Raw genomic sequence first — 24,213 nt, forward strand, 5'->3', positions numbered from 1 at the left:
AGCTGGCTGTGGCTCTTGTGGCCCTTTTTTCATTTATTTGATTGCATCTTACAAATTGCAATTATTATACAAATGGTTTATCCGGTGTTATATAAGTGTATAAAGCACCCGTCCCTCCTTATATCACCTCAATAGTGATGTGAACACTGGCATTACTAATAACAAGGGCCCCGCTGCAGGGGCCACATGAGAAGACAATAGTGGTACAAGTGATGCATGATGGGTGGGGGCTTGTGAGAGACCCCACAAATGGTTGCTTGTCTAGACCTCATTGTCGCTCTCCTTGTTTCCGGTCTTGCAGTTTTTGTATATTTGCATTATTTTTTGATCGGAGGTCGGATCCCGCTGGTTTTGTGTCAGTGACGTCAGCGGCCATTGTATCCTGAGATATTGCCTGCTGATCCCCCGCTGCCACAGGAAACCCCCCACGAACCGCACGGACGAAGCTGCAGTCATGGGCACAGATTAAGAAGCAACCGAGTCCCTTCACCTACGGACCACCCTCCGCACAATAGATATGGAGGGGCAACGCACAGGGACATAATCCTAATACTCAGCGCTGCCTGGGCACCATCATGGGGAACAGAAGAGGGTCTTCTCCAGGGCACCATCATGGGGAACAGAAGAGGGTCTTCTCCTAACTGAACCCACAAAGCCGGAAGCTACAATTATCCTCAATGTCTTGTGCTGAAGATTAAGATTTCCCTTTACTGGAGCTGAGGGTCCGAGGTCGCCCCCTGATTACAAGCCCATAGTATCATCCTCCTCCACCATCTGTACTGGGGGCACAATGCAGTCAGGGGGTAACGTCCTCCTGGAATCACCAAACCCAGACTCCTCCAGATAGAAGTGTGATCCGTCACTGCACAGAACACGTCTCCTCCAGAGTCCAGGGGTGGCGGCTTTACACCTCTCCATCAGACGCTCGGCATTGTGCTTGGTGATGTACGGCTGTGTGCTGCTGATCAGCCATGAAGCTCCCGGTGGGGGGCGCAGTGTTTGTGCTGACACCAGAGGAGGTCTGGACTCTGCAGTTATGGGGTCAGCAGAGTGTTGGTGACCTGTCTGCCTTCTGCTCCTCAGCACTCGCCCCCCCCCCCCACGCTGTAATATTACGGGGTCTCCACTTTGTGGCTGAGTTGCTGCGGCTCCTTCCACTTCTCAATAATATCACTCACAGGTGATGGGGGAGATTCAGGAAGAATTGTCATGGACGGACTTGTTACCACAGTATTACAGGACCGCGCTGCTATCAGTGAGCTCCGCACCACCCGCCATTATGTCATATTACTAAACGCAGATGGAATGACGGGGGGCCGGGAGTTATACACCTGGGGGGTGATGGGAATGGATGCTGTGCAGACACGGTCATGTTAGGGTTAAAGTAGAAATGATGAATGGACGCAGGTAACACCCGGGGCAGACAGTGACCGTCCTGATCTCGGCTGTCTGCCAGGCGGTGAGACCAGTAATCACATATTAACCAACAGTCAGGATACTGTACAGAAGGGGGGGGGGGGTTAACCTCCCCGGTGTAACTCTTTGTGTTCCAAGAATTGACAATTTATTTTTTTTCAATATTACAATATTGATAGGATCAGGACAATAAATGAAGAATCAATCATCCGATTTATTTAAAGTTCACAAAAAAGAAACAAATTACCAAATCCTCTGCTCTACAGCAGCAGGAGTCCAGCATTGTGATACTGTAACAATATCGTGCAGTTATAGATGGGACCCGAAACACGGAGGCGTCTAATCCGGTAACACCGGCGCATCTCCATCAGAAGCAACGAAAGCACGAAGCGACCACAGCAACCTCACATGTAACTTCAGAGGAAGGAAATGAAGGGACCAATAGTGCGTCTACCGTACAGATAGCAATATAATCTACAGAAACAGCCGAGTCACCGAGTACACGCTTACATCCCTCCAGAGCTGCACTCACTGTTCTGCTGGTGAAGTCTGCATGTTTAGGCTGCAACCCAGGATCAGTAATGTAATGTATGTACACAGTGACTGCACCAGCAGAATAGTGAGTGCAGCTCTGGGGTATAATACAGGACGTAACTCAGGATCAGTAATGTAATGTATGTACACAGTGACTGCACCAGCAGAATAGTGAGTGCAGCTCTGGGGTATAATACAGGACGTAACTCAGGATCAGTAATGTAATGTATGTACACAGTGACTGCACCAGCAGAATAGTGAGTGCAGCTCTGGGGTATAATACAGGATGCAACCCAGGATCAGTAATGTAATGTATGTACACAGTGACTGCACCAGCAGAATAGTGAGTGCAGCTCTGGGGTATAATACAGGACGTAACTCAGGATCAGTAATGTAATGTATGTACACAGTGACTGCACCAGCAGAATAGTGAGTGCAGCTCTGGGGTATAATACAGGACGTAACTCAGGATCAGTAATGTAATGTATGTACACAGTGACTGCACCAGCAGAATAGTGAGTGCAGCTCTGGGGTATAATACAGGACGTAACTCAGGATCAGTAATGTAATGTATGTACACAGTGACTGCACCAGCAGAATAGTGAGTGCAGCTCTGGGGTATAATACAGGACGTAACTCAGGATCAGTAATGTAATGTATGTACACAGTGACTGCACCAGCAGAATAGTGAGTGCAGCTCTGGGGTATATTACAGGATGTAACTCAGGATCAGTAATGTAATGTATGTACACAGTGACTGCACCAGCAGAATAGTGAGTGCAGCTCTGGGGTATAATATAGGATGTAACTCAGGATCAGTAATGTAATGTATGTACACAGTGACTGCACCAGCAGAATAGTGAGTGCAGCTCTGGGGTATAATACAGGATGTAACTCAGGATCAGTAATGTAATGTATGTACACAGTGACTGCACCAGCAGAATAGTGAGTGCAGCTCTGGGGTATAATATAGGATGTAACTCAGGATCAGTAATGTAATGTATGTACACAGTGATTGCACCAGCAGAATAGTGAGTGCAGCTCTGGGGTATAATACAGGATGTAACTCAGGATCAGTAATGTATGTACACAGTGACTGCACCAGCAGAATAGTGAGTGCAGCTCTGCAGTATAATACAGGATGTAACTCGGGATCAGTAATGTAATGTATGTACACAGTGACTGCACCAGCAGAATAGTGAGAGCAGCTCTGGAGTATAATACAGGATGTAACTCAGGATCAGTAATGTAATGTATGTACACAGTGACTGCACCAGCAGAATAGTGAGTGCAGCTCTGGAGTATAATACAGGATGTAACTCAGGATCAGTAATGTAATGTATGTACACAGTGACTGCACCAGCAGAATAGTGAGTGCAGCTCTGGGGTATAATACAGGATGTAACTCAGGATCAGTAATGTATGTACACAGTGACTGCACCAGCAGAATAGTGAGTGCAGCTCTGCAGTATAATACAGCAGTGACAATATTTGATGTAGATCATATTTATATGTATCCTGTACAGTAGATGGTGGTCAGATACTTAAAATCTAGCACAGATTTTAGCGTTCTCCAACCCCAAAATGGTGTAACCTTCCCCCTGACAGGAGCCTCCCCCGGGGTCACATGCTGTTACATTTGTGAGGACCTTTATGTGGCTTATACAGAGATGTCCATCAGTTCCTGGTAGCTCCGTGTGGCCACGTCTCGCCTTTTATCCAGCTATGGAGGGGGCTGGTTTGACCTCTAGGAGCAGATGGGCTCTTTCTATCATCTGTCTGGGGGCACCAGAACCAGGCAGCCGTGACGTAAAAGAAGCTCAAACCCTAAATCACTGACATTAAATAATTGTTTCCACTATGCGACCATCTTGTTGGCGCCTCCCAAGCGTTGCGGCAGTGACGGGTCCATCATTGCTGCGGAGTGGTGGAGTTTCTTAGGAAGGGCTCTAGGATGAGGTCGGAGTTCTTCCCCTCGCTTTCCTCGCTGTACAGGTCGTGTTCCTTGATGTAGTCCAGGACGGCATCGGGCACCAGGTACCGCACGCTCATGCCCCGCCGCAGGGCTCGGCGCACCTTGGTGGAGGAGATGTCGTTGGTGATCCACTCCTGCACCAGGTGGATATTGTCCCGGTGCTTCCACAGGACATCGGACTCGTAGATGAACTTGCTGGCGTCGCTGCCCATCCGGGTGATGCAGACCAGACCGAACGACGACACAATTTCTACAACGTGCTCCGGTTTCCAAAGGTTCGGGACCCCGAGAGACTCCAACATGTCGGCTCCACAAAGAAGCTTAACCCGAGGAGGCGCTGAAAGTAAGAGAAGACAGTAACACCGGCAGCATCAGATCTGATGGGGGTGTAGTGTATTATCTGTACAGAGTCACACAATGATATTATAGTTGGAGCATGCTGGGGGTTGTAGTGCTCTGTGCATACACTATAACTGGACTGTGTCGGTCATATTATAATCCATGTAATGTGTGACTCCGGTCCGTGCACGGCGCGTACCTCTACCCTCCGGACAGTGATAGTCGGGGACATCTTCTCTGACGTTATTTCTCTTCCTCTTCTGACCCTTTCTGTGCCCCGGTTTCTTCTCCATCGCTCCAGTGTGACCAGTACAAGTCTGCAGCCGCTGGTAATGTCTGGTGAGGACAAAGAGTAACACGTTTCTCAGTGTGTGTGTGTGTGTGTGTGTGTGTGTGTGTGTGTGTGTGTGTGTGTGTGTGTGTGTGTGTGTGTGTGTGTGTGTGTGTGTCCGGGATTGGCATCTGCACCGTCGCAGCCACAGCCACAAAATTTTGCACAGTCACACGTCTGGACCCTGAGAGCGTCATAGGCTATGTTGTGAGGCGAAATTTTAACCCCGCGCGTTCCAATTCACCAAACAATTTTGCCCCTATCTACATAATGGGGAAAAAGTGAAAGGAAAAGTGTTGGAGGCAAATTGACAGCTGCCAGATGTGAACAAGGAGGACTTAAAGAATGAGAGCGATGGCGCCAAAGAGTATATACCGTACAGTTGCTTAAGTGGGGCCCCGACATGGGATACTCACCACACACACACAAAATGCGCCACACACTACCACGTGCTTCAACACATATACCACCCTCAGCACACATTTCACCACACATACACCAACCTCGCCACATAAGTCGAAACACAAAAGTCGCCGCCCAAAACTCGCCACGCGCAAAATTCGCCACATGCAAGACTAGGCTCACGTAAAACTTGCACACGTGGAAAAATTGCCACATGCACAAAAGTTACAACACATGCAAAAGTTGCCTCACACAAAACTTGCACATACTCAAAACGCACCACACATAAAACTCGCCACGCGCAAAACTCGCCATGCACAAAACTTGCTGCACACAACTTGCTACACTAACCTGTCACATGCAACTCGACACACAAAAAGTTGCCACACGCATGTTGCCACACAAAACTCATCTCACAAAAGTCGCTACATGCATGTCGCCACACACAACTCAACACACACAACTTGACACATGAAACTCGCCCTAAAACACACAAAAGCCTGGTATTATTCTTCAAAAATAAAAATCTGATTAATAAGCAGACAAACTACAAGAGCAACAAATGTACCATATAGGAAATACGGCAGCTGTCAGTCACATGACCTGTCTATTATGTGTATGTGTGAGCTAATATATACTGCCAGGGGGAGGGCTTCCTGTTGGCTGGGGATTTATCAGGCTGCCAATTTATCTTACAAATACTGAGGTAAAAATACTGAGCAAATAACGTGTGAACACGGTCTAATACAGGAGGAGATGACATACAGGTACATACTATATACAGGGAAGATGACACAGGTATATATTATATACAGGAGGAGATGACATACAGGTATATACTATACACAGGAGATGACACACAGGTATATACTATATACAGGAGAGATGACACAGGTATATACTATATACAGGGGAGATGACACAGGTATATACTATATACAGGAGATGACACAGGTATATACTATATACAGAAGGAGATGACAAACAGGTATATACTATATACAGAAGGAGATGACAAACAGGTATATACTATATACAAGAGGAGATGACACACAGGCATATACTATATACAGGAGGAGATGACACACTGGTATATACTATATATAGGAGGAAATGACACACAGGTATATACTATATACAGGAGGAGAGGACATACAGGCACATACTATATACAGGGGAGATGACAGGTATATACTATATACAGAGGAGATGACAGAGGTATATACTATATACAGGAGATGACATACAGGTATATACTATATACAAGAGGAGATGACACACAGGTATATACTATACAGGAGGAGATGACACACGTATATACTATATACAGGAGGAGATGACATACAGGTATATACTATATATGGGAGGAGATGACATACAGGTATATACTATATACAGGAGGAGATGACACACGTATATACTATATACAGGAAATGACATACAGGTATATACTATATACAGGAGATGACATACAGGTATATACTATATACAAGAGGAGATGACACACAGGTATATACTATACAGGAGGAGATGACACACGTATATACTATATACAGGAGGAGATGACATACAGGTATATACTATATATGGGAGGAGATGACATACAGGTATATACTATATACAGGAGGAGATGACACACGTATATACTATATACAGGAAATGACATACAGGTATATACTATATACAGGAGATGACATACAGGTATATACTATACACAGAAGAGATGACATACAGGTATAGACTATACAGGAGGAGATGACACATAGGTATATACAATATACAGGAGAAGATGACACAGGTATATACTATATACAGGAGGAGATGACACAGGTATATACTATTTACAGGGGAGATGACATACAGGATGTATACTATATACAGGGGAGATGACATACAGGTATATACTATATACAGGAGATGACACAGGTGTATACTATATATAAGGGAGATGACAAACATGTATATACTGAGGGGAAAATGAGAAGTGTGAGGTGAAAATGAAAAGGTGTGAGTGCAAAATGAGAGGAGTGAGGGAAAATAGTGGAGTGATCGGAAAATGACAGATGTGAGGTCGAAATGACAAGTGTTAGGGGGGAATGAGAGGAGTGAGGGGGAAAATGAGAGATGTGAGGGGGAAAATGAAAGATGTGGGGGGAAAATGAGAGGCGTGGGGGGAAAAATCAGAGAAGTGAGATGCTATAACTAACCACAGATATTTACTATGCCCAGGCAACGCCGGGCTCTTCAGCTAGTATATATATATATATATATATATATATATATATATATGTATATATATATGTATATATATATATATATATATATATATATATATATATATATATATATATATATACATATATATATATACACTGCGGACGAGTGACTGCTCCGTGCCCCCTTCTCATCTTTACCTTAATGCTAGAGCGGTCTCCGTCCATTCCTTCTTTAAACATTCCCAGGGGTCCACCTCTATCCAGTCACAATTTTCAGTAGCCAGCTGTGCCATGGCCAGACGATGAGACCCCTCAACAAGCCCCCTCTTCTTATACCCATCACTCACTGGAGAGATAATACCTTTCACAACCTTGTATTTTCCTGCAAAAAAAGAAAAAAAAACATTAAAGTATTTATCCTGAGTTTTTATACTCCAGAGCTGCACTCACTATTCTGCTGGTGCAGTCACTGTGTACATACATTACATTACTGATCCTGAGTTACATCCTGTATTATACTCCAGAGCTGCACTCACTATTCTGCTGGTGCAGTCACTGTGTACATACATTACATATCCTGAGTTACATCCTGTATTATACTCCAGAGCTGCACTCACTATTCAGCTGGTGCAGTCACTGTGTACATACATTACTGATCCTGAGTTACATCCTGTATTATACTCCAGAGCTGCACTCACTATTCAGCTGGTGCAGTCACTGTGTACATACATTACTGATCCTGAGTTACATCCTGTATTATACTCCAGAGCTGCACTCACTATTCTGCTGGTGCAGTCACTGTGTACATACATTACATTACTGATCCTGAGTTACATCCTCCATCATACTCCAGAGCTGCACTCACTATTCAGCTGGTGCAGTCACTGTGTACATACATTACTGATCCTGAGTTACATCCTGTATTATACTCCAGAGCTGCACTCACTATTCTGCTGGTGGAACCTCTCTGTATTTTACCGCGCGTATCTTCTCACCCGTCCCATGCAGATAGTCACGTGCCAATTCAAACAGTCTTAGGTGCATCACAGTGATAGGGTTAAAGGATCCTGTAGCGAGGAGCACAACCTCCATCCTCTCATCAGATTTCTCCATCACGTCTGCAGAACACTCGGATGTTAGGTGGAGGGCGTCAGTGTTACTGATGTAATCTACAGAGGAGGAAATGAAAAGAAGAAAAAGGTGCGGAGTGAAGCCGGGATGACTCAGCCGGGGATTACCTGAGAAGTCACCATACATCTGTTACACAGGCGCCTTCCTGCGCAGCAGTTGCCTTGTCTACTTGATGCGCAGGGAACCGCAGCAGAGACCACTGAAGTGAATGGGCCTCTGTTATTGTTCTCTGCCGGAAGCCCCATAGGGGGACTCTGAAAAGGAACCACAGATATTAGAGGGTTCCTCCACACTTGCCCAGGAATTAGCGACTGATGTGGCCACATCTTCATTCTCATGGGTCATTTCAGACCCTCGTTCTGGGGATCAATGGGGTCCCAGAGGTCGGATACGTCGCCAAGTTGGAGAATAACCTTTTAATGATTGCTGCAGTCTACGGAGGCTGAGAAATGGTGGGCACCCCCTCCCCCACCGAACAGCAAGAGATGGCAGACCCCTGAAATCAGGGGATGGAGAACCCCTTTAAGAATTGAATAAATCCATATTTGCAGCGATACCTTCATTCTGTCCTAATTTTTTTTCTTGTCCATTCACTCAGAGACCCGGGAAAGCAAGGACCAGGCAGAGAAATGGTTAACCTTTGTCATGTCATAATCAGGGTGTTGTAATCCGGTCTGCGTTATTACGCCAGGCACTGTACATGTATTCACACTGACCCCTGCACACATCGCACTTGGGAAAGCAAAAATGGGGCTAGAGGTGAGAAGAGATCCAGACGGCGGCCAAAACCGCGCCATGATTTCATTACAGCCGGACGAGCGAAAGCAGCGCACGGGATCATGTGGCCTCCGATGTACAAGGATCAAAGATTATTATTATTATACATTTTTTATAGCGCCATTTATTCCATGGCGCTTTACATGTGAATACGGGGCAAATATAGACAATTACATTAAACATGAGCAGATAACAGGCACACGAGTACATAAGGAGGGAGGACCCTGCCCACGAGGGCTCACAGTCTGCAGGGGGACCCATGTCTCTGCGTCTGGCTAACAGCACTGGCTGTACATGGACGGGGCGGTTTTAGCTCCCATGCTCGGCTTGGCCACCTCTCTGTCCATTTTGGGCTTTTTCATTACCCTGATAGGCAAAATATAAGGTGTCCTGGTAATAGGAGCTGCAGCGATCATCTGTGACCTGTGGAGGAACTCAGAAGTGTGCAAGTGCTCTGCAGCGCCTCCGCAGGGGGGAGGAAGCATTGCACAGCTCCCATGTGATACATTGCCAGACTGGGTTCTCCAGAGGAGGATGTGACACAAAGGACAGACAGCGTTACAGGAGCATATACTACAGGAGCATATACTACAGCATGCGCATATACAGGAGCATATACTACAGTATGAGCACATACAGAAACATATACTACAGTATGTGCATATACAGGAGCATATACTACAGTATACTCATATACAGGAGCATATACTACGGTATGCGCACATACAGGAGCATATACTACAGGAGCATATACTACAGCATGCGCATATACAGGAGCATATACTACAGCATGCGCATATACAGGAGCATATACTACAGCATGCGCATATACAGGAGCATACACTACACTATACTCATATACAGGAGCATATACTACGGTATGCGCATATACTAGAGCATATTATTATTATTATTATTATTATTATACATTTTTATAGCGCCATTTATTCCATGGCGCTTTACATGTGAATACGAGGCAAATATAGACAAATACATTAAACATGAGCAGATAACAGGCACACGGGTACATAAGGAGGGAGGACCCTGCCCGCGAGGGCTCACAGTCTGCAGGGGATGGGTGATGATACACTAGGAGAGGGTAGGGCAGGTTGCGCGGCGGTTCAGCAACTTCAGGATCACTGCAGGCTGTAGGCTTGTCGGAAGAGGTGGGTCTTCAGGTTCTTTTTGAAGGTTTCTATGGTAGGCGAGAGTCTGATGTGTTGGGGTAGAGAGTTCCAGAGTATGGGGCAAGCACGGAAGAAGTCTTGGATGCATATACTAAGGTATGCGCATATAAATGAGCACACACTACAGTATGAGAATATACAGGAGCATATACTACAGTGTGCGCATATATATATATATATATATACACATATACATACATATACTACAGTATGTGCATATACAGGAGCACCCACTACATATAGTCTTGAGTGAAAACCTATGTTTACAGCCCCTAAGAAGAGCAATGTGTCTCCAAGAGGACCGACTACAAAGTTGAGGCTTTGGCTTCTTGCTAATCTGCAGACAGTAGAAAAGAGGCAGATGGACCCGTCAGCATTCTCCTCTGCCTCCCCCTTACACATGGATGTGTTTTCAAGAAGAAAAGTGGGGTATCTCCCCTCCGACATTGGAGGAGAGTCGGGAGCCCCCATAACCACTGGATGGGCAATATATCTGTAAGCCTTATGGCCACTTATACACACGACTGCACGATCAGATTCTAACCACCGTTGCACCAGGATTGTACATTTGTATAAGACATGATATAAAATAAATATTAAAGGAAAACTCCGCTTCCAGTTGACAAAATTCTGTAAAGGGCAACAAAGGAAATGTGAAAGGCGGCAACGTATAAAAGAGGAGAAACAGCGTAAAATCCAAAGAGTTGGCGACATTCACTCACCCTGTGCTCGCTGTGATCTCCTCGTACTGGCGTCACCCTGAGCAGGTATTACCAGGCCCCTGATCGGCGTTCGCCTCTGGTGACTACACCGCCAGGTGCAGACATTACTGGGGTCTCTACGTCTGCACCTGGACAGTCGGGGGCACAGGGCTAAAATTATTTTGGATAAACCCAACATAAGAAGCCGGGAGGATGGATCACCCCAAATCCGCGGTGCTATATCCCATCACTGATAAAATAAAGGGGAGAAATCGGCAAATGATACAAAAGCAAAGAAAACAATAACATAAAATGAATGAAACAAAGCATAAGGTGCAGCGTCTGGATCACGACGCAAGGGTGAGGTGGGGGCTTATATGTCTGTATTCAATGGGTGAGCCGTAATGTGGAATAATAGATAGATGATAAGAGATAGGTAATTGATAGAGAGATAATAAATGTTAGACGATAATAGATAAATAGATAATAAATAGATAATTCCCTCCTTAAATCGGTCACTCTCGTTACAACAAAATTTGCAAAAATTTATAGAACAAAGGAATATAAAAAAACTAGAAATAAATCTTATGAGAGAATTCTGCTTCTATATCCACTTATGAGCCACTTCTCCAGCTGAACTCATAATTCACCCTAAAATCTGTCCTGCAAAAACAGACTGTCAACTCACTGAGAGATCAGATTACAGCTGTCCAATGAAGCTTTTGGAAACAGAGAGTAGATAAACAGAGGCACAGGCAGATCCATGCAACAGACTTATATTGTGCAGTGCTGGATTCACAGCTTCACTGTTTAGTCCTGCAGCATAATGGCCTCCGTTCTGCTGCTGTCTAGTAAGTGTTTTATCTTACCCTAGACCTGGATTTACAACTACAATGCTTAATACTTAAGTATGCCCTCCATGCTGCTGCTGTCTAGTGTTTTATCTTACCCTAGACCTACGGCTACACTGCTTAGTATTTAAGTATGCCCTCCATGCTGCTGCTGTCCAGCGTTTTATCTTACCCTAGACCTACAGCTACACTGCTTAGTACTTCAGTATGCCATAAATGCTGCTGCTGTCTAGTAAGTGTCTTATCTCACCCCAGCTCTGGATTTATAGCTACACTGCAGTATGTCCTCTATGCTGCTGCTGTCTAGTAAGTGTTTTATCTTACCCTAGACCTGGGTTTACAGCTGCACTGCTTAGTGCTGCAATATGTTCTCCATGCTGCCGCTATCTAGTAAGTACTTTATCTCATTCCAGAGCTGGATTTACAGCTACACTGCTCAGTACTGTATTATAATGTACTCCATGCTGCTGCTTCTGAACATGCTACAAAGAGACAGGGGAGCAATAATTCCCCTTTTCTTTGTGTGTTGTGTATAGGAAACAAAGAGGCTAGTCTACTCCCACAGGCTTAAAGAGAACTGAAAATTTCAGAAAGAAGCTACAGATGGGACAACGTGTTAAAATGTTAAGATGCATGTGATGTATTGACTCATGCACACACATGCCAGTTTATTTTGAAAAGAGACCAGTCAGGGGGTTATACATGGCAGATCATAGAGTGGAAAGAGTGAAAAAGCATCTACAGTCTCAGGGAGGGTGGAGAAAACAGGATGACAATTTGGAGGTAAGCACATGTAGGTAAAGCATTTCAGAAATAAAGTTGTGCTGATACATAAAAACTAATGAAGGTAGCAATATCCAGGATATATTACTGAGAGGGGCATGGTCACAAGTGAAAAGTCCGAACCAGCGAGAAGACTGCAAACTGGAATCAGGAGGTCTGAAAATGAATGATAATTGCAGAATGAAACTTAGTACCTAATAACATATGTAACAATCATTTTCTCTACATTCTAATTACTGAAAATAATGAAAATGTCCCCACCTATGACCAGCCCCCTCCACAGAGTCCACGCATGTGTACAGCAGAGGGCGCTGCCCGCACAGTATCACAGACTGGAGAATGGTCCCAGTGTGCGGCCGGCAGATGCCCACACATCACATAGCTCCGCTGAATACTTTTGTCTGCATCCAACCAACTGTATGAACCATTGAGATGCTAATCCGTCCCAGGCCGCTCCCTTCCCCCCCTTTCACAGATGCCACGCTGCCCCGTGCCACTATTGTCCTGTAGCTGCATCCGCCATGCTCCTTTGGGTGGCTCAGTCTCTGGCTATCACAGTGATGGTCTGTGTCATAGTCACTAACTGGCTCGTGGTGAAGAGTGCCGAGGTCCTGCACGGCGTCATCCGCAAGCTCCACCGGTAACGGAGACTGGAGTCCGGCGCAATGGTGAAGAATTAACCCATGCGACACCAGAAGCAAAGTTGGCATCCTGTTTCCAAAAAGACAAATCTTGGGTCATAAGGCCGAAGTGACAAGTGCAGAAGTGGCGCAGAAAAGAAGAAAACCGAACAAAACTGGCAAAAGAATTAAAAAAAGAAATGTTGGTTTATGAAGGTGGGTACGAGGCGACATCGCGCATGTTCCCGGAAATTCCTCTGGAAAACGTAAGGTGAAATTGTGCAACTTTCTCATTAAGGCCGGAGACACACTAACATTTGTAAAATCGCTCCGATGTTGTTCCCGAAAAGTCAGACGAGTGTCATGCGACCTTCGTGCAAGTACAATGCGATTTTCATCACCTAGCATCCGAAAGAAATGTGACTACAATGCGATTTTAACATTAGCGTTTACAAAGAGTAATTATCTGTCATATAAAGTTTTAAAAGGAAATATTCTCCAATACATATATAGGAGTTTCTCACCAAAATTAGAATATCATCAAAAAGTGAATTTATTTCAGTTCTTCAATACAAAAAGTGAACCTCATATATTATATAGAGTCATTACAGACAGAGTGAACTATTTCACGTGTTTATTTCTGTTAATGTTGATGATTATGGGCGGATAGTATTGGGGTTGATGTCGGCTTTGTATTGGCAGCTGAAATCAAGCCCAGGGGTTAATAATGGAGAGGCGTCATTTGGTCAGTACCGGACACCAGTATTGTAGCCAAAACCAGGAGTGGAACAATCAGAGGAAAAGTAGAAACTTGTCACCGCTTCTGTATTTATCACGCACTGCTGGCTTTGGTTACAAATACAGATATAAAATCCTGACTGTGTGAACACGGCCTTCAGAGTCTCCTCTGCAGCGTAGGAGGAGAGCAGTACAGCGGGCACAGAATGAGCCGGGAGCCGCGTTACATTATTCATGGCTGAGGATCAGGTGACAGACGACATGATCCACTACTTTCTAGCCCACGTCTCCCATCACCTCGGCCGCTGGTTACCCCGAACCCACAAATCCAGATTGTAAGTGCGCCCCCTATCTGCTACACGAGCAGCGACCCGCCATGATGGTCCCTAATCTCTCCTGTCTTCTCCCTTTTCTCCAGGCTGGTGACCGTGGCATCCTCGGGGGTCGCCCTGACCATCCCGCAGCTGTATGTTCTGCTCAGGTCAGTAGAAGTCTTTACCATATATAATACCCAATGAGATATTTTCATGCATTTTGTACAGGATGCATTTTGTAATCGTGGCTTCTAGAATATGAGCCCCCATTGTTTACACTGCTGGCTGCAATAAAGGGGTTGTACAGGGTAGGAAAAACATGGCTGCCTTCCTCCAAAAGCACACAATGGAATATTACAATATTTACAGCCGGCATGTGGGGTCTTACCTGTCCTCTCAGCTTGGCTGGTGGTCCTACATGATTTCGGGATGACTGACCCTGCGGCCTGTCCCATAGCTCTACCTCCCGCTCACCGCGTCCTCCATGATAAACCTGAGCACTAAATACTACAAGGTATAAAACCTCCATAAAGATGATGCCGTTATAGGAAGGTAACGCAGCAACATATTACACAGAGCAATGCAGAGGAGGGATAGAGGGGCGACTGGCAGGATAAGGGTGCAGCATTTTAATATGCCCCCATCCTAGGCCTGTGTGGGCAATGGCAGAGGAAACGCTCCTATTCTATAGTATAGGGCAGCAAATTATGGCACTCCTGCTATTGTTACACTACACCTCCCAGCATGCCCTGACTGCCTGCACAAGAGCTGGACCCCGACATAGGTGATTCCTCTCCACAGCCCAAGACCCCGACTGATGAAAGGATTTAGCATCGTATAGCAGGTATGTTACAGAGCTGCGCACCCTTCCTGATCGCTGCCAGTGCCCCTTTAAAGTGTTGTCTGGTTTAGGTAATACTTTATTTAATAGAGTTCCACGTTGATAAACTGTATGGAGGTGGGGGGGGGGGGGGGGTCCGCATCTCAGGCTGGTGTTTGTAGATCGGACTAACAATATTTTCCCCCCAGGCCGAGCTCATCGCGATTTTGCAGCCAACCTCTTCTCAACAACCTGATCAGCAACATCGGCTTCACCCTATTCGCAACCGGTGAGGGTCCGCACAACATTACATGCAGCATATAAAGGGGGATCTAATAAAAAAAACAAAGGGGCTCATATGTTGGGGCTACGTGGATGTTTTTGAAAAATCTAAACTTTTTGAATATTCCTTAGAGTGGTCTCCAACCGGTGACTCTCCAGCTACTAAAAAGCTACAATGCCAAACATTCCTAAACAGCCGCAGCCCACTGTCATGCGCTAACAGACCACCTTCTATTACTGCCCTGCGCTGACAGTCCACCTTCTATTACTGCCCAGCGCTGACAGTCCACCTTCTATTATTGCCCGGCGAAGACAGTCCACCTTCTATTATTGCCCAGCGCTGACAGTCCACCTTCTATTATTGCCCTGCGCTGACAGTCCACCTTCTATTATTGCCCAGCGCTGACAGTCCACCTTCTATTATTGCCCGGCGAAGACAGTCCACCTTCTATTATTGCTCGGCGCTGACAGTCCACCTTCTATTATTGCTCGGCGCTGACAGTCCACCTTCTATTACTGCCCTGCGCTGACAGTCCACCTTCTATTACTGCAGGCGATGACAGTCCACCTTCTCTTACTGCCCTGCGCTGACAGTCCACCTTCTCTTACTGCCCTGCGCTGACAGTCCACCTTCTATTACTGCCCTGCGAAGACAGTCCACCTTCTATTACTGCCCTGCGCTGACAGTCCACCTTCTATTACTGCCCTTACAGTCCACCTTCTATTACTGCCCTGCGCTGACAGTCCACCTTCTATTACTGCCCAGCGAAGACAGTCCACCTATTACTGCCCTGCGCTGACAGTCCACCTTCTATTACTGCCCTGCGCTGACAGTCCACCTTCTATTACTGCCCAGCGAAGACAGTCCACCTTCTATTACTGCCCTGCGCTGACAGTCCACCTTCTATTACTGCCCTGCGCTGACAGTCCACCTTCTATTACTGCCCTGCGCTGACAGTCCACCTTCTATTACTGCCCTGCGCTGACAGTCCACCTTCTATTACTGCCCTTACAGTCTACCTTCTATTACTGCCCTGCGCTGACAGTCCACCTTCTATTACTGCCCTGCGCTGACAGTCCACCTTCTATTACTGCCCAGCGAAGACAGTCCACCTTCTATTATTGCCCTGCGCTGACAGTCCACCTTCTATTACTGCCCTTACAGTCCACCTTCTATTACTGCCCTTACAGTCCACCTTCTCTTACTGCCCTGCGCTGACAGTCCACCTTCTCTTACTGCCCTGACAGTCCACCTTCTATTACTGCCCTGCGCTGACAGTCCACCTTCTATTACTGCCCAGCGAAGACAGTCCACCTTCTATTACTGCCCTGCACTGACAGTCCACCTTCTATTACTGCCTGCGCTGACAGTCAACCTTCTATTATTGCCCTGCGCTGACAGTCCACCTTCTATTACTGCCCTGCGCTGACAGACCACCTTCTCTTACTGCCCAGCGCTGACAGACCACCTTCTCTTACTGCCCTGCGCTGACAGTCCACCTTCTATTACTGCCTGCGCTGACAGTCCACCTTCTATTATTGCCCTGCGCTGACAGACCACCTTCTCTTACTGCCCTGCGCTGACAGTCCACCTTCTATTACTGCCCTGCGCTGACAGTCCACCTTCTATTACTGCCCTGCGCTGACAGTCCACCTTCTATTACTGCCCTGCGCTGACAGTCCACCTTCTATTACTGCCCTGCGCTGACAGTCCACCTTCTATTACTGCCCTGCGCTGACAGTCCACCTTCTATTACTGCCCTGCGCTGACAGACCACCTTCTATTACTGCCCTGCGCTGACAGTCCACCTTCTCTTACTGCCCTGCGCTGACAGTCCACCTTCTATTACTGCCCTGCGCTGACAGTCCACCTTCTATTACTGCCCTGCGCTGACAGTCCACCTTCTATTACTGCCCTGCGCTGACAGTCCACCTTCTATTACTGCCCTGCGCTGACAGTCCACCTTCTCTTACTGCCCTGCGCTGACAGTCCACCTTCTCTTACTGCCCTGCGCTGACAGTCCACCTTCTCTTACTGCCCTGCGCTGACAGTCCACCTTCTCTTACTGCCCTGCGCTGACAGTCCACCTTCTATTACTGCCCTGCGCTGACAGTCCACCTTCTATTACTGCCCTGCGCTGACAGTCCACCTTCTCTTACTGCCCTGCGCTGACAGTCCACCTTCTCTTACTGCCCTGCGCTGACAGTCCACCTTCTATTACTGCCCTGCGCTGACAGTCCACCTTCTATTACTGCCCAGCGAAGACAGTCCACCTTCTATTATTGCCCTGCGCTGACAGTCCACCTTCTATTACTGCCCTTACAGTCCACCTTCTATTACTGCCCTTACAGTCCACCTTCTCTTACTGCCCTGCGCTGACAGTCCACCTTCTCTTACTGCCCTGACAGTCCACCTTCTATTACTGCCCTGCGCTGACAGTCCACCTTCTATTACTGCCCAGCGAAGACAGTCCACCTTCTATTACTGCCCTGCACTGACAGTCCACCTTCTATTACTGCCTGCGCTGACAGTCAACCTTCTATTATTGCCCTGCGCTGACAGTCCACCTTCTATTACTGCCCTGCGCTGACAGACCACCTTCTCTTACTGCCCAGCGCTGACAGACCACCTTCTCTTACTGCCCTGCGCTGACAGTCCACCTTCTATTACTGCCTGCGCTGACAGTCCACCTTCTATTATTGCCCTGCGCTGACAGACCACCTTCTCTTACTGCCCTGCGCTGACAGTCCACCTTCTATTACTGCCCTGCGCTGACAGTCCACCTTCTATTACTGCACTGCACTGACAGTCCACCTTCTATTACTGCCCTGCGCTGACAGTCCACCTTCTATTACTGCCCTGCGCTGACAGTCCACCTTCTATTACTGCCCTGCGCTGACAGTCCACCTTCTATTACTGCCCTGCGCTGACAGACCACCTTCTATTACTGCCCTGCGCTGACAGTCCACCTTCTCTTACTGCCCTGCGCTGACAGTCCACCTTCTATTACTGCCCTGCGCTGACAGTCCACCTTCTATTACTGCCCTGCGCTGACAGTCCACCTTCTATTACTGCCCTGCGCTGACAGTCCACCTTCTCTTACTGCCCTGCGCTGACAGTCCACCTTCTCTTACTGCCCTGCGCTGACAGTCCACCTTCTCTTACTGCCCTGCGCTGACAGTCCACCTTCTCTTACTGCCCTGCGCTGACAGTCCACCTTCTATTACTGCCCTGCGCTGACAGTCCACCTTCTATTACTGCCCTGCGCTGACAGTCCACCTTCTATTACTGCCCTGCGCTGACAGTCCACCTTCTATTACTGCCCTGCGCTGACAGTCCACCTTCTATTACTGCCCTGCGCTGACAGTCCACCTTCTATTACTGCCCTGCGCTGACAGTCCACCTTCTCTTACTGCCCTGCGCTGACAGTCCACCTTCTATTGCAGCGTTTGCGCTCATCCTCGTACTTGTGGAGCTGATACCGTGTTGGCTGAAGACCCTTTTTCACATATTTGGGGTGGCCTCCTTCATCGAGGGGATCTGCACCATTCTAGTGACATCTCTGGCTGCAGAATGTGTAAGTGCTCGAGTTGTTGATCACAACCCAAGAACCACTACATGAAGAATTAGTAAAAGTTTACAGAACTGAATCTATAAGGAAACTGCAGTATATTGTGAATATATCCCCACATATATTGCACCAAGCAGTCCTAGTGCCATACAATAGCTGTAGGGCCGATGCAAAATGTATAACAGAAACCCCTCAACCAACATGTACAAATGGCTTTCTTTCAAGTTAACCAGGGATATTTAGTGCACCCCTGTATCGCAGCCCCCGTGTGACCTTTAGTGGCAGCCATATTCGTTATCATTGATCTGCATTTGACAGAACACTATAAACGTGAAGTCTTCCATGTTTTGCAGGCCATGAGCACTCCAGCTCTGTACTACCTGTCTGTGGTGCAGTCCTCCATCAGCGTCTTATCTACAGGTGTGTACATATCCCTATATACAGCCACACACAGACATCAGAACACGTGATAATCCTACAGCCTGTGACCTACAAGCAGCCGACTGCCATAAAACAAATTGCATATATGTGTGTGAACAGGGTGGTATCATAAGGCGAGTTATTTCTGGAGGCTTAGCTCTCATTTCTGGATGCTTTGGGGACACTTACCGTCACTTATCTTTGCTTTATGCCATTATTGTTGGCACTGAGCAGAATTACCCCAAAAAGATAATTGCAATTCTTTATCAAAGGCTTAAATCAAATCTCTGGCTTTGCCCCATGACAACACTTCCTGATCCTGTGTCCACACAGCTCGGTACCACCATGGGAAGAGATAGAGACTTGTACCCCAATAAGTCAGACATTGATGACATCTCTATTTAATATACTAGGAAACCCCTTACAGCACTGCTCCCCAACCTACAAAACTACAGCCCCCATCATGACGGGAGTAGCAGCTGCAGTGCCATATTATTGCCTTGTAGAGACGATACGCCTACGATCGATTATCTGTGCATGTGCTGAGCAGGTGAAAGTGAACTATTGCTCTCTGATACCAGCCACTTAAAGCTAGAAGAAAGGATCCCTGCCCTCTCCACTTTAGGAAAATAAGACCTTATTCACCCCATCATGTACTGGCCCTATTTTACGGTCCATGTTATGGCTGCAATTCCTGACCTGACTGAGACCTAACATCGCTGTATAAACTGCACCAAGAGCTTTGGAACAAATGGGCTCTTACAAATATCAGACACTGACTTTAGAACTATGGACTTTTTTTTTTGCAGTGTTTTTCCTGATCGTTGGCTCTTTCTGGCTTTCCAACTCCATTTTTCCTGGGATGGTCTTTAGTAAAGAAACTAGAACCGGCATCTGCTATGAAGTAGTGACCTGCTGCCCATGTACATGGCACGTCTGAGGAGTTGTAGCCCCCCGAAGTCACTGCTTCATAAAGAACTACTGTACTTGTGGACAATGGAAAGGGGGGACGGGCTGAGAACAGTGAGGATTAATGCGCTTCATACCTATTGGTCCTGCAAATCAGTCCACAAAGGCAGCAGAACAGAGGAGCATTCAGCTTCACTGGGAAACAATGGTCCCTTCCCACTATGAAACTGGGGAGAGGGATTCCAGCAGCGGCCAGGAGAGGGGCAGCCGATGGTGGGGGGGCTCCTGACTGCCGAAGTCTGCCAATGATTGGCGGATCCTGTGCTAACAGTTTTTGGCTGAGTTCCCAAATGGACAAATTATTGTGTCACAAAGATTAGAGGGGACATAAAGGAGCAGAGACACGTGGGGGGGGGGGGGGGGGGGCATTTTTCGCAGCAGAAAACCACAGGCAAAGGCTGACAGCCTGCAGTAAGGCAGAACTCCCACTGTCACACACCTGCTCATGTATATGGGTGCACTCATCTCTGCATATAATGAGCTTTTTCCAGTTATATGATAGTAAATGATACAATTTCCATTCATACCATATAGCGCTTTAAGTCCTAAAAATGCCCAGCTCTTAAAAGGGGATGTCCAAATTAGGATGACCCTACAACTGATTGCTGCAGGACTTGTTGGCATCCCTGGTGGTCAGTGCGAGGCTGCACCTTTTTCAGGCTTCGTGTACTAAAGGACCCCCTCAGTCTATGCCCAAGAATGGGTCACTATGTAATAAATTTTTGACCAATGTTAAACTATTTGTGACAATGACTCCCACTCAGGGTAATATAATGGAGTCCTTCATGTTCCCCATGATATCTGCTAGAAGACACTAAAGCAGACAATAGTTATAGAATGTATAAAAGTAAAAGAATATACAGCTCCACAATGTAGTTCATTATACATCTTTCCCCTGAGCTACTGCATCGGCCAAAAGGAAAAAAAAAATGCCACCAACCAGGAGATGGCGCTGCTGTAATTCTGGTTTACATAAAGACGCTTCAGATGATCCTAAACTACAGAACGTTTGGAAAAGTTCAGTCGCTTGTGATTGGCTGGCAGAACTCATGTTGATCTGGCGGAATGCGCAGTGAGGTATACCAAGAGGTGAGAAGTCTGTGACCCCCACCCTCCATACATGTCCTGTCCTGACAAGGTCACTGCCTTCCACTAAATCAGTACACTCCTCTCCTGAAATACTCTGTGCTGCAAGACACCATGTAAAGCTCAATTTCTCATTAAATAAAATGAGCATAAACATATATCTGATCTCATTGGTTTATTATAAAGAGTTTCTATTTGATTAGTCATAAATGACCACGCGAGACGCCACGGAAACCGGACAAGATCCTTGGTATAGTGAATATATGTGTAAAGCCGCCTGTAGATTTGGTTCTCTTACATAAATAACCTCAGGGACGTTACATCCGGCTTAATCAGGGTCTTTAATTTAAAAAATCTTTACTGATAAGGTGATCACAAACTTTCCTCCTGCCGGGATCCCCAGTGATCAGCTCTAATCTGTTTTCAATTTCTCTGCCGCGCCCCCAGAGGAAACATTGCATTACGCCGTAAAATTAATGGCGTAATCTGTGTAATGCAGAACAGGAAGGATCCTCCAGCGAAGAGACATTTTCTAGAACCGCTCCACTCTGCTATGAGGGTCCTAGACAGAGGACCCTCCTCTATTAACTCAGAATTCTCTAATAAAATCCGTTTATTACAATGTAGAATCTAAGAATGACATTATGGGGGAAATGAGTAATTTGTTTGGTCACTGGTAATGCACATAGAAAAAAATGTCCTACAGGAAAAGTGTCCAATATCTCAGAGAGGCCCCGGAAGGAACCAGGTTTATAAAGTCATCAACCACAGATGAAAGACAAGACAGTAACATGTGCAGCAGGACATGGAAAGGATGAGGCTTGTGGCCATGATGTTCTGGCTACACAGAGGAAGAACATAACAGACACATACAACACAGAGGGTCCAAAAAAGTTTTCAGAAAAGTGGATGACCCCCACACGAGCAGGAGATGGGGGCCCAACGAGGGCCAATAGGGGGAAAGGAGATGGGACCCCCCCCCCCCCCCCGAGGGCTGGTATGGGGACAGGATATGGGACCCCACGAGGCCAGTAGGGGGACAGGATATGGGACCCCACGAGGCCAGTAGGGGGACAGGATATGGGACCCCACGAGGCCAGTAGGGGGGACAGGATATGGGACCCCACGAGGCCAGTAGGGGGACAGGATATGGGACCCCACGAGGCCAGTAGGGGGACAGGATATGGGACCCCACGAGGCCAGTAGGGGGACAGGATATGGGACCCCACGAGGCCAGTAGGGGGACAGGATATGGGACCCCACGAGGCCAGTAGGGGGACAGGATATGGGACCCCACGAGGCCAGTAGGGGGACAGGATATGGGACCCCACGAGGCCAGTAGGGGGACAGGATATGGGACCCCACGAGGCCAGTAGGGGGACAGGATATGGGACCCCACGAGGCCAGTAGGGGGACAGGATATGGGACCCCACGAGGCCAGTAGGGGGACAGGATATGGGACCCCACGAGGCCAGTAGGGGGACAGGATATGGGACCCCACGAGGCCAGTAGGGGGACAGGATATGGGACCCCACGAGGCCAGTAGGGGGACAGGATATGGGACCCCACGAGGGCCGGTAAGTAGACTGGAGATGGGACCCCACGAGGCCAGTAGGGGGACAGGATATGGGGCCCCACGAGGGCTGGTAGGGGGACAGGATATGGGACCCCACGAGGGCCGGTAAATAGACAGGAGATGGGACCCCACGAGGGCTGGTAAGTAGACAGGATATGGGGCCCCACGAGGGCCGGTAAATAGACAGGAGATGGGACCCCACGAGGGGCGGTAAGTAGACAGGAGATGGGACCCCACGAGGGCCGGTAGGGGGACAGCAAGTGGAGCCAAAAAAGGGCAAGAGACGGTACCTCGCAAAGGTCATGGGGCAGGAAACAGGGCCACACGAGGGCCAGGAAACTTGGCTAAAGAAGGGCCAGAGACGGGGACTCATGAGGACAATACAGGGCCTCACAAGTCGGGGAGGGGGCAGGATATGGGGCCCCACAAGGGCAGGAGACCCCATAAGGCCTCAGACAGAAGCGGTACACAGTGAGCATCATACAGAGGCTGTGCTACAAGGATAGCGACAACATGTTTCCAGGACAGTCGGAGGCCGTGCAGTCTCAGAACAACCTGCGTGATGCCGAAGGGGCCAGGGACATCGGGTGCGGGGTCCTCCATGAGATGAGCTACCTCCCACCACCCCAGGTCCAGGGGGACAGATTTGGGAAGCACTCTCCCTTCACGGAGGTCGGTGGCATGTCCCCGGGTCAGCTGGACCAGGCCGGGGTGTGTGGATCGCAGTCTGGGCTCCAGCCTCCTCCATTGCCAGCCATGATCTATGGCAGCGCATTCTTCTAACTCCTCCAGAACTAGTGAAAGTGAACGGCACGAGGTCAGGGGTCGTCACTGAGGCTCCAATGAGAAATGCTGGTGAGCACCGGGCATACAGGGCGGTGACTACCACCATAGTACAGGGCCAGGGTGGGCGCCTGGAGGTCGCTGCTCCCCCTGCACCTGACGTGTGCTGCCCATGTGCCTCTCTGACCAGTCATGTAGCTGCACTGCAGGCTGCTCCACCCGCACAGAGCCCGCAGGAGGCCCAGAAACACAGCACCTGTGTCACCCGAGCTCCCCCAGCACTGCGCCCCCGGTACTCACCTTCAACGTGGGGGAAGATATTAAACGCTGCACATGGAAAGAAAAGTGCTTTCTCATTGGACGACACCTCAGCCCCGCTCGTCCATTGGT

At 47.7% G+C, this 24,213-nt stretch overlaps 1 protein-coding gene across 6 annotated transcripts; it reads right to left on the minus strand.

Annotated features, from left to right (window-relative positions):
- Positions 1-1,610: 1,610 nt before the first annotated feature.
- On the minus strand, positions 1,611-24,179 carry NMNAT1 (nicotinamide nucleotide adenylyltransferase 1). 6 transcript variants are annotated; one of them, XM_069741942.1, is made up of 7 exons: positions 24,124-24,154; positions 12,905-13,354; positions 11,031-12,799; positions 8,209-8,382; positions 7,412-7,595; positions 4,464-4,600; positions 3,091-4,262 (listed from the first exon to the last, which is right to left on the minus strand). In XM_069741942.1, the coding sequence occupies exons 3-7, from the start codon at positions 11,206-11,208 to the stop codon at positions 3,862-3,864; spliced, it is 1,074 nt and encodes a 357-aa protein (XP_069598043.1). In that variant the 5' UTR covers positions 11,209-12,799; positions 12,905-13,354; positions 24,124-24,154; the 3' UTR covers positions 3,091-3,861. The 6 variants fall into 6 exon arrangements, with proteins under 6 accessions (XP_069598048.1, XP_069598043.1, XP_069598044.1 ...); XM_069741943.1 differs by lacking the exon at positions 24,124-24,154 and having other exon boundaries at positions 11,031-11,259; positions 12,732-12,799; positions 12,905-13,633; XM_069741941.1 differs by lacking the exon at positions 24,124-24,154 and having other exon boundaries at positions 11,031-11,965; positions 12,040-12,799; positions 12,905-13,633.
- Between the last annotated feature and the right edge of the window lie 34 nt (positions 24,180-24,213).

Source organism: Ranitomeya imitator, chromosome 10 (genome assembly GCF_032444005.1).
Source record: "Ranitomeya imitator isolate aRanImi1 chromosome 10, aRanImi1.pri, whole genome shotgun sequence".
Taxonomy (NCBI): domain Eukaryota; kingdom Metazoa; phylum Chordata; class Amphibia; order Anura; family Dendrobatidae; genus Ranitomeya; species Ranitomeya imitator.